Source organism: Lygodium microphyllum, chromosome 21 (genome assembly GCF_053477565.2).
Source record: "Lygodium microphyllum isolate KBCC chromosome 21, Lygodium_microphyllum_v1.1.10, whole genome shotgun sequence".
Lineage (NCBI taxonomy): Eukaryota > Viridiplantae > Streptophyta > Polypodiopsida > Schizaeales > Lygodiaceae > Lygodium > Lygodium microphyllum.
The window spans coordinates 80,865,397-80,877,345 of record NC_141155.1 but is presented as its reverse complement, the minus strand read 5'-3'; the positions used below and the strand labels follow the sequence as shown (position 1 = coordinate 80,877,345).

At 40.2% G+C, this 11,949-nt stretch overlaps 1 protein-coding gene across 1 annotated transcript; it reads right to left on the bottom strand.

The window, feature by feature from the left end:
• Nucleotides 1-647: 647 nt before the first annotated feature.
• Nucleotides 648-2,451, bottom strand: LOC148018203 (uncharacterized). Its single transcript, XM_087661716.1, has one exon. The coding sequence runs from the start codon at nt 2,248-2,250 to the stop codon at nt 1,378-1,380; it is 873 nt and encodes a 290-aa protein (XP_087517842.1). The 5' UTR covers nt 2,251-2,451; the 3' UTR covers nt 648-1,377.
• Between the last annotated feature and the right edge of the window lie 9,498 nt (nt 2,452-11,949).

Here is an 11,949-nt window from a genome sequence, read left to right as displayed (position 1 = left end):
ATTAAGATTATGAAGTAATTATTAATCTATTAACTTGTCATCTTAGTACTACTAATCTACTGACCAGCCTACTAACTCTACTAACGCACCATCCTAGTACTATTAATTTACTAGCTTACCACCCCACAAGCATTAACCTATGAATCATCTAACTAACCAAACAATCTACTAGTCTACTAACTAGCCTATCAGTCAACTATTTTTAATTGTCCAATCCACAAACTAGCCTACTACTAATTAACTAACCTACCAGCCTAGTGCTAATAACATGATAGTATTAACCTGCTAATCTAGTAGTGATTAATTCATCACTTTAATTGTTCATCACTCTAAATATATTAATTAACGTGTTCACTAATGAATAAATGTAGATTTTTCATTTAATAAGTTATTTGGAATTTGATTGGCACACTCTACTTGTTGATGGACCATACCTACTAAACTCTAATTCCTAAACCTACTAATACTTCTAGCATATTGAACTAGTACCCTAATATTATTACTCTAATTACTACTTCGAATATATTGAACTAGTACCCCAATATTATTACTTTAATTACCACTACTAACTCATAATTATCATCTAACTATCACATTATTAAACTAACCATTACTTTAGCTAATCAAATATATTATCCTTCAAATTACGAAAGGTAATAAATATAGGAAAATAGTTACATCCCCTTCCAATCTCTTAAAAAGGAAAAAGGGAAACTTTTGGAAGATCTTTCAAATGAAAAGTCGGGCAACACTTTAGACTAGAGGTTTGAAGTCTATGCCTCATACCTTTGCTTGGACAAAAGGGTGACATTTCAAAGAGACGCTTTTAGAAGACTTTTCAAATGAAAAGGTGGGCATGGGCCAATGGGTTGGATTTTAAAGAGAAGGTTTTCAAAGACTTTCCAAATGGAAAGTAGGGCAACCCTTCAAATTTGAGGTGTGAAGTGGGTGCATTATTCTTATGCTTGGGAGAAATGGCTAGAATTGGAGCTACGGTGAGAGAAACTTGGGCATGTGTGATGGCCTTAAGCCTTTGCTCGGACAAAGTTGGGAGGGCTATGGGGAGAGGATGTGAGGATGAGAGAAGCTTACGCATGTGTAATGTCTTTAACTCTTTGCTTGGGCAAAGTTGGGAGGGCTATGGGGAGAGGGTGTGATGATGAGAGACAATTGGGCATGTGTAATGGCTTTTAAGCCTTTGCTCGAGCAAAGTTTGGAGGGCTATGTGGAGAGGGTGTGATGGAGGATGAGAGACGCTTGGGCATGTGCAATGGCTTTAAGCAAAGTTGGGAGCGCTATGGTGAGAGGGTGTGAGGGTGAGGGACACTTGGGCACGTGCAATGGCTTTAAGCCTTTGCTTGGGAAAGTTTGGGAGGGCTATGGAGATAAGAGGATGTGAGAGCTTTGGCCCCGGAAGCTTACACAATGGGTCGAATTAGATGAGTGAAGGGAGAGATCGGTGAAGTAGAAGTCGAAGAGATCGTCGAGGTGGTGCAAGGGCAGCCGGGCTGCGTCGTCCGTGGTCTGAAGGGACCGCAAGATGTGCTCGAAGAAGACGGGCTCGAAGGGGATGGAGAGCCCAGCAGGCGCCGCGCCGCCGTCATTATTACATGACTTATTATTACTGTGGTGGTCCTGACTGCAGTAATTATAGGCATGCAGGATATGGTGATCATCCAGCAGCCCAAGCTGCTCCTCCATCTTCCTGAAGATAGCTCGGAAGATGGGGTGGTTCAGGTAGGCTGTCTTGATCACGAATCTCTGCCTCTCACGCCCGACATACACAGCCATGTGCCCGCGAGGGGGCACTGATGATGATGACGGCGACGACAACGACGCCGACGACGATCGTGTGATCCACGACGATGATCTTTTTGATGACGACGACGACGACGATGGTGATGGTGATGCTGACGATGAGTGCCTCTTCCTGCCACAGCTCATGCTTCGCGCGAGCCTGATCACCCCGCACGAATACGGAGCTGCTGTTCCAGCTGCATCGCCAGATTGTTCTTCTTCACGATCATGATCATGATCATTTTCTCTGGCTACTTCCTTTCCGTCGCTCCTTAAATCAATCACTCTCGCTGCCATTAATGGATTATAGTCGTCGTCGGCGTCTTCTTCTTCTTCTTCTTCTTCAGGAATGCCCATTCTCTGCTTCTTCCTTGTCAGCTTTTCCCACTTCTTCAACATCCGACGCAGGGTCACGACTTGCTGCAACTTGTTGATCTTCGCTCGATAATCCATATGAATATGGGACACAGAGAGAGAGAGAGAGAGAGAGAGAGAGAGAGAGAGAGAGAGAGAGAGAGAGCGCTTGCCAAGGGTTGTTATAAGGATCTTATAAGAGCTTCACAAAGGACGCTTGAAGGAAGAGAGCAAACACACTTCCTCACACCCTTTTCCTCGAGCTTCTTCAAGTCTAATCTTAAATCGACCATCCACCATTCATATTAAACTATCGGACAGCTAACTATGACTCCACTCCCTTATTATACTTATCAAAAAACTACGGATGACAACTGAACACGATCTATAGTATATTAGATGAATTTTGACCTTAATCCAATATCTATCCAAGATATGTAGCAATCCCATGCATCACAATCAGACTTTATTGAAGTTAGAGAAAGTGATGTAGTAATTTACAAGCACAAAATGATACGAGTGAGCTCATGGTTCTTCTTCTTTTGGCCCACTAGACTCACCACTAGGATTCATGATGAATAATTGATTGTAGTATAGTCTTTCATGCATGTAAATGTGGTTCTTCTTCTTTTGGCCCACTAGACTCACCATTAGGATTCATGATGAATAATTGATTGTAGTATAGTCTTTCATGCATGTAAATGAACTTTTCTATTCGTATGTTTCCTACAAGCAAATGGGTTCACAAGAATAATACATATTAACAAACGCCAACATATATAAAGAAAGCATCAATGAGTAGTTCCATGTATAATAAGAAAACAAAGAAAGCATCAAAGAATGTATAATAAGAAAACAAACCAATGGAATTACTAATGAGATATGCTGCATGCCTATATATTCATTTATCATATTGTTATAAATGTAAATTGGTCGGCTATTTGTTGACTATAAGAATTGTTTGCACCCTAATTGAAGATCGTTTTTTGTCTTAAAATGATTTGATTTTCAAAAGTGTTTGTTGATATTCCAATTTAATTTCCTTTTTTGGTTGAAATGATTTCATTTCCTTCAAATTATTTAAATCACAATCCAATGTTGGATGTAGTACTAAAAGCTAACCATAGAGTACTATTAATATTAAACCATAACTACATGATCAACATTATTTCCAATGCTTAACATATGTATGAAGGCTTTGGTAGTTCACTTAGGAAAATGTGACATGGCATGCATGTGCAACAAAAGGGGTTTTATTCAATAATGGAGTTCAAGAAAGTACAAATAGATAGGGGATACAAGGGGTATAAACATACCAAAAAATGCACCCGAAGAACATGCACATGCTATATGGGGTTTCCAAGATAGTGACCTTCCCAAAGGAAATTTAGGTGGGTCCTTTTTTCACACATTGAAATTTGAAAGGATGAAGTGAAAGCAAGCTTGCATATATAATTTAAAAATGTCTCACATTTTCCCTTGTTAAAGAGGAAATGGTGGATCTAAAGGTAGTTATTGAGAGTCATTAGCCTCCACATGATTTGATCACACTTTAAGCATAAGGTAAAGCAAGTTTGGCCTCACTTTTGGGTGGTTACAAGTTCAAAGGACATAAGTTTTATTGGTTTATAACCTTGGAGAAAACCAAAATGAAGGTTCTTTTACAAGCCAATCTTTCCTAGCTCTAAGGCATGGCAAATGGATCATGCCAATATGGCAACCTAAAGTCAAGAGTCATTAAGGCCCATTAAGGCCATTACTCCCACTGTTCACATGGCTTTTAGTCTCATGCATGCATGCAAGATATGCTTAATGACTACCCAAGGAGAGAGAAGATGTGGTGCAAGTGGTTGTTGAAAAGCCAATCAATACTAATAGATAAAATGAGATTGTTAAAGTGATGAAAGAACAAGACAAGAAGAAAGAGTTCCGGTTGATTGAGGCAAAGAAAAACCTAAGCTAGATCACTAGGCTCATCTATCATTAAAAGATCATAAAGGAATTGACAAGGAGAATGCAGATCTAGAATAATACAAGAAAAAGAGTAAGCAAAGAGGATTGAGGCCCAATTTTTTATATTAAGAAGTTATTCACACTTTCCTTTGGATCATAATAACTATGTATTCACCGAGGGAAATGAGGAACTCTTTTAAGAACTTGGTTAAAGAATCAACCAAACTTCAAAGAAAATTGCCTTAGTGTCTTGGAATGCTAGAGGTCTTTGTTGACATCAAAGAAAGGATACCTTCTATGCATAATCTAGCAAAGAAAGTCAAAAGTTGTCATTCTCCAAAAAATTTAGTGGGGAAGCATGAGACTAAAAAAACTTATTGCTAATGGATTCGTCAATAGGGGACCAAAACGATGACCTTATAAAATGGAGGTTGCATTGAATTAAGAGTATGATAATTGAGGAGAGGGAAAATAAAAATATTTTTGAGGTCAACCACCAATAAGTACATGATTTAAGTGTTCCATTTAATGACTAGCAATAACTAGTCTTCACATAGCATATTCAAGAGGACATGTGGAGAGCTGCTCACTTGAATAGGGTTTATACTAACAATGGTGTTTGGTAGCTGAAATTTAACCATAAGGTTAGGGTTCTTACAAAGATGTTAGCCTCCAACCATTGCCCACTTGAATCTACTTTTAGATTGATTTCTTGTGTGAAACCTAAAAAGGGTCTACTTCCAACCACTCAAACACATCCTTTATTCAAACTCTATCTTTGTGTCAACCACTTAAACACATGGTTTATTCAAAATCTATCTTTGTGAGGAGGTAGGCTCGAGGCCTATTATTGAAAAGGTAGCTTGTTTATAATAGAGCTATACTAAAAGTGGCAAAAGAGCATGTTAGACCATATGCTTGTAAAAGGAAGGAGCTTATAGATCTAGTGCCAAAACTTGAGGTGTTTTGCTTACTATTCTTATGTTTTTAACTAATGCCATGATTTTATATTGAGACTTGCAAGATACTAAATCCTCTCTTAAAGATCAAGAGGCAGTTGGAATTCAAGCTACTATGGTTCAATTAAGGGCTAAACAAGAGGGTGATGTGGATGCACCTTTCTCTTTCTACTTTAATCCCTTGAATACCAAGCAAAAAAAAGTAACAATTAGTCGTGTAAAAAATGTTGATGGATCCATTATCAAGGATACGAGTTATACTAGGTTTTCAACTACATCTTATGGATAGTTGAAACAAAATATAATAAAGCTAGTGATTATGAAGCTAAAGTGTATGTGGTGTGTCTATTCAAAAGACCCATTTAGGAATTTTGGCATGAATTTAAGATTTTGGCACAAATCATAATTTGACTAATGTGCTAAAATGATGGAGATTACTTGAAAAATGACAAGAGATTATGGGTAATATGTAGTTGTTATAAGAAAGTGCTTCTTTTTTGTAGAAAGTGTATAGTTAAATTTGTAGTTTGTGTTATGAATTGGTTAGGAGTGTTCAAACATATCATAATAGAAAGTTAAAATACTCTCAAAAGATATTAATGAAGTTGTAAAGGTTGAGTTGAGGATTAAGTATTAAAGGAAATCATGATAAAGATTTCTTTGAAAAGAATGATGAAAGACACAAGAATTCAAGAATGAGTAGATATGGAGCGAGTGAGAGAGCTCAATAAGAAATACTAGCACAATGAACATCAAACTCATCAACAAAATACAAGGATCTATACATAAAAGAAATTAAAAAATGGGTATCCAAGGATGAGTAGCCAAACAATCAACATAAAGTGCCCAAACACCAATACATCATTGAAGAATACTAGCACAAAATCACCTAAGTATGGTCAAAATATTTATTGCATTAGTTGGTTGAATGTTGCCAGCTTAATAGTCAATCTAAATGGCATGACCAAGAATTTGTAATAACCACATCTAATACCAAAGGAAGTCTTTGGAATATACTATTTCTTGATTTGGATTGGGTAAAATATCAAACTCTTAAATCTATCTTTGAGAAGACCTTGCTCAATGCATTCAGTCTAGAACACACTTGCAAACCTTTTGGGTAATATTTCAATATCTTAGGAGAAACATTTGGAATATTTTCAAAGAATCCCTAAAACTAACATTTTTTCATATTATTATTCAAAATCACACTTTTTGTGTGTCAATGTATCGAAACAATGTTATGAAGATGACAACTTTTTTTAATAGTATCATATTTGTCAACTTAAAAAGTACATTGATTTTGAAAGAAAAGTTAAGAGAGGACCATAAGAGATGTACACAAATTTTATCCATTATGTAAACCTTACTATTCACTATGAAAACCCATATGCACTTGTTGGTGAGACTTTAAAAGATTAACTAAATTTATGCTAATTGAGAAAATGATAGATATTTCAATAAGAAGAGGAAAGACGAACATAGATAAATTTCATTGTTTTAAGTCATTCACTCTTCTTCATCTTCCTCTTGTGCTGCACCATCAATATCACTACCTTTCGTCCATTCACCTTTTGAACTAGGTGATGCATCCTCTTCTCTACTATCAACAAGAGCATTGCTTTTATTTTAATGTAGACATTACTTTTCCAAGTTTTTGGCTTTGCTTTTAGTATATCTTTCTTTCCTAGGCTCATCATGATCAACATCATCATCTTTTTGCAAACCAAGAACTTTTTCTTTTAGGATTGCAATGGTTAACTTCCTAAGATGTCCAATAATTTTGTAAGGAAAAAATCATATACTAATATATCCACCTCATCAAGTTTCAATATGCTTATGCATTAGTTTTGACTTTGTTTACCTTGTTTTTGTTGTAGGATTTCTTGTAGAGTTCATGGCTAGTGTGTATTTACCTACGAGTGTTGTAGAGGGAGCTCATGCTCAACCGCCAAGACTCACGGATTGCTTATTGTTTCAAGCATTTCAAGCGAGCTCTAATGGCTATCTCTCACATAGCCGACGTGCCATCGATCCTACGAGTGTAGTGAGCTTACCTCCATGCCGATCGAGTTACCTCCTCTCTCGCACACTTCGGTAGCTCCACGATCCAAGTGCAAGCTTCAAGCGAGCTCCATCCTCAAGCTCCACACTCCAAGCTCCATAGCCGCGAGCAAGACAAGAGAAGAGATGAGAAGAGAAGAAGAGAGGGGAAGATGGATAGCTTCTCCTCCTCGGTCCCTCACCCTCACGCACTCACTCCCTCACACTCTCACACACTCTCTCTCAAGCACAAGCTCAAGCAAGCAAGAACAAGAAGAAGAAAAAGAAGAAGAGAGTCACTTTTGGCCACACACAAGAATGAGCTTCTCATTAACTTTTCAACTTTATATACAAAACCCTAAATCCCTTTTGGGCAGTCATCCCCTTATCCCCTTTTTTATATGGCCAGTCGTAGTCTAGGCCCTTTTTCCCATTGTCCACCTATCTTCCTAGCTTCCTTCCTACCGCCCATCTACCTTTACAAATTGCATGGGTGAGAGCCCGAAGCTCTTTAAATTAAATCATGATGCGCTTGCGCTCTTTTACAAAAGTATTGACTTGCGCTTTTTCTTGTGCGTATTTTTTCTTTATTTAGGACTTTTCTGCACTTCTTATGTTTCCATATTTTTCATGTCGCGCCTTCATCTTCTGTTTACTTTTGCCTTGGCCTTTGTCTTCTGCTTTAGATTTTCCAGATTTTTCACCTTGTTCATCTGATAGTTCCACCTTGTTCGTTTGACGGTTAACATTACTCCCCTCCTAGATGAGTGCCAGCTCCATGGCATTCACCGTCGTAGGTAGCAAGCTTTGGCCTGCATTGAAGATGTGGGTGGAAGAGACATCGGTGGTTGCCGTGGAGGAGTGTTGGTGGTGGTATGGAGGAAGGTCGTTGGGGGCATGTTGGTGGCCTAGGTGGTAGGATTGTTGGAGTTGGTGGTAGGGTTGTTCTCTGTTGGAGATTTCACTGATGGCTAGCACAAGTGTTGGTTTGTTGGGGATTCTACACATGACGATTCTTGGCAGGCTTGCAGGATGATAAAGGATAAGAATTCAGAGGTAAGTGTCGATGAAGGGTGAACGACACTTTTGTTGGAGTCTTCAATACCTGCAATTGAAAACCTCTCATATGTGGTCTCTCCCTAGGGGTAGTGCTCGTCTTCTTTATTGTGCACAAGACGTAGTTCAATTAGTTTGGGAGACAGGTCAACGAACTCTAAGCAAGCCGAGAGTAGTATTGTACTGCACTTGAGGACCCAAACTGTATATATATTTTGGTGTAGATATTATGTGAGTGCTCGTGCATACTTAGATATTACGTAGTTAGAAGACCATGGGCTGGTTTCTCGTAACAACGTGTGGATGAAGCAAAGTTGTCCATGTTGAGAAGAAGTACATGTGAAGGTGTATGAGACATTCTTTGCATTGTGATTGCATGACGTAGCATAATTGAACACAGGGACACCGCACTTGCGGTAGCTGGTAGCTGCTTGTATTGCTTGATGAGTACAGTGTACTTTCCATGGCTGTTCGTCGTTACTTACCATGATGGATTGCAACAGTATTAAGGCAGAGTGCAAAAAAGGAATCGTGCAAATGGGTCAGGGTGACAGGTCTAACCATAGGCAAGACAAGCTCCCTAGGTATGTCCTGCCCTTGATGTGCCCTAAACAATTGTGGGTGCTGCTAGAGGGCTAGGGGACTAGGGATGAAGAGAGCCGACCAAGGTCATTGGACGTACCTAATTTGAAGACCCCTAGGTGCTGTGCCATGATTATGGGTGCTTCTTATCTTTTCGTTCTTTTCTTTTCTTTTCTTTTCTTTTTTCATTTTTTGTTTCTTTTTGTTTTCTTTTTCTTGTTCATTTTTTTTTGTTGGGACTTGCCTGAGTACAACCATTGCAATATGTTGAGGCTATTAGCCTTTCAATGGATTGGAAAATGCCAAGCTTCGAAGGCTTAGGAAATGGATATTACAACGATGAGTGTGTCTTAGCCTCGTTGTTGGAGAAGCAGTTGTTGAGATGGGGAGATACACTTGAGATTTTGCAACCCTCTTTGGAACGTGCAAGATTGGTACAATTGAGGTAAGAGCTACCGTGAGTGCCCAGTGTAGAGTGTAACCCAAAAAGAGAAAGTGTATTATGATCCTGCTTTGGGTCATGCGATGTGGCGGATTGGAAAGGGTGATTTTCTCTTTTGGCAACGTGGCTTTGTCGCAGCTCTTCGTGGGGTTGGTGGTCTTGCGTTGTCTTGGGTATTGAACAATTTTGCACAAAGACTTGCATCATCCTGCATCCACTTATCACTTCATGAGAGTACATGCACGGCACATGCCGCAACTATAATAAACTAGTGCAACGCAAGGAGACATCACTTATCTGAATTCCATGGTGTTGACTTAGATACTTATCACCTATGCTTGAGTATCTTTTTCTTTTGCTAAAGCTGTGAAATATATTAAACGTAGATATGAAAAGTTTGTACAATTGGGGAACTTGTCAGCACTTAACCAATTAGAGACAAAAAGTCATGGCCAAGTAGCATTTGATAAGCCTTTTATACAACATGGGGCTACTCTATTTGTACGAGGTGAGGCGAGTCCAGGTGGTCGGGCGACTAAGGCTATGCTGATGAGGGGCTCCTGTGAGGCTGGGCGGGGAAGATGTCGGCCAGGAGCTGAATGGTGTAGTCCCTGGCTGCAACTATTTCCAGAATGCTTTTGAACAATGCATCAAATTCCTGCTTGTCTCAAGCTGCCCTCTCCTCTTTCGAGCATATGGTATCCGAACGTCTGGTGGGGGCCCGCACGACTAGTGTTGCCATGCCCCGTGTGCTCCCTTGAGCTTCTATTCCCATGGCCTGGGGATTTTTTTGTCTACGTCTGGGGCGGTGTCGCTTGGGGCCTCGTTTCTTTGCATACCTTTTAAGGGTAGGTACGTAGCGTTCCAGCAAAGGAGCTTGTGCTGCATGCTCCCTTCGATGGCAGATATCGTCCTTGCAAGCCAGCTGCACTGGGTGCTCCATGTCAGCTACCATGGGGGGACCTACAAATTGCGAACCAAGGATTAGGTCCTGAGGCATGATAAAACTATTCGCATGGAAGGGATTATACAGTGGGTTATCTAGAGCATATGACGAGGAGGGGTGAGGTGAGTCATGCAGCATTTGTTGTAGAGGGACAACCCCTGTTGATGTTTGTTTTGCCTCCAGCCATTAGCAGATCTTGGCTTATGCTAAGTTGCACAGAGTGGTTGTCATGGAGTGGAGCAGGGCTCATCCCTGGAAGGATAGACCGAAAAAGGGGAAAGGTGTATAGAAAGGGACAGTGCCCCATCTACACCATCAAAGATGTTAGTCAGAGCTTTGTATGGTGGTAATGAGGGTTGCATGCCCTCCTCCTGGAGGCAGGAATGGTCACACAAATTCTAAATGTGTGGTGAGAGGAGGATCTGAGGAGCTCAACCTGTCAAACCCAACTCTTCTCCCTGCACTTGACTATCATTGCTTATGTGTGTTGATATTATTTATAAAGGGTCACAAAATTCATTGTGTATTTATGTACATGTTTACGAATCCATGTCACTTCATGAGGATAAAAACCAATTGTAGAACTCCGGATTGTACTGGAGTGTGGCACATGCATCCAATACTCGTGGCAGCTTACTCAATAATGATAGATATTTTGCAACATTGAGTAGCATGGCGCCTTGTCTGAGTCTACTGGCAACATGTAACTCCTCCTTAGTGAGAACCTTATCAGCCAGAGAGTTCTCTTGGCTCGTTCTAGCTAAGTCCGTATCCCAAATGGCAGCCAGGAAAGTTGGTGCCACATAGGTTAGGTCTCTTTGAGATTGCCATTTGCCCTGCCATTTGGCCAATCGCTCCTTTGAGACTGTCATAATTTGGGCTCCTAGTTCGGCCATTGCAACACGGTTTTCAAACCAATGTTTTTCAAATTGACTTCGACCCTCTGATTGTCACTTTAGTTTCTCTATCTTTAAGAGATTTGGTTGGCAGAGCACATCATTGAATGTTATAGTTAAGCGTAGTTTGTTGGCTTTCTCGTTAGAGGTGACTCGCATGCATTCATGCCAGGAGCCTGTCATAGTGCTCGTCAATATGTTCTTGCTCTTCCCAGGATAGGGGAAATGGCAAGTATTCTTCAAGCTTCTCCCTAGGAAATGTGGCCATGTCTACAAGGACGTAGACACATGCGAATACCCTGAGTTTAGCATCCAACTCAGTTAAGCATTCTGCAACACTTCTATGTTCAACGAGGGCTTGCTCGGTTGCTATCTCATGCAAGGTTCTAGGAGTTTGCCTAGGCTTTAGCATAGCTGAGGGCTCAGGCCTAGATGAGCAAGATTGGTCAACTCTAGGATTGCTTATGTTCTCGGGGTTTCCATGTTTCTCCTGAGGCTTTGTTATTGCATCATGGTTCTCCTTGGATGTGACTGGTATAAATTTGTCACCTTGTTGTGACAGCATTGTATCCACTCTTGATTGGTCAATGCGAGTTCTATTGTTAGTGGATTGAGTGTTGCAAGCAACCGTTTATGGTAACAGCTACTTTGATTTTTCAGAACACATGGATGTGTCTAAGGTTTCACCGCTATTAGGAGAGACATCAATGGGTTCATTGGATGGACTCGATGCTTTATTCCTCAGCTCTTCGACACTCTTGGTTTCAATCTTCTTGGGGTCTACAGCCACTTGCAACTGCCATTGTTGTTTTCATTCTTTTCTCTTCTTTCTCTTAGGCAATCGAGGTGTATCCCTTGAAGACTCGGGACCTTGAACTAGGTCAGCCAATGTGCTCGGCTGGGCCTCAACATTCTCTTTCT

Excerpts from the sequence above, each read along its gene's own strand:
- LOC148018203 (XM_087661716.1), bottom strand. The coding sequence starts at position 2,250 with ATGGATTATCGAGCGAAGATCAACAAGTTGCAGCAAGTCGTGACCCTG.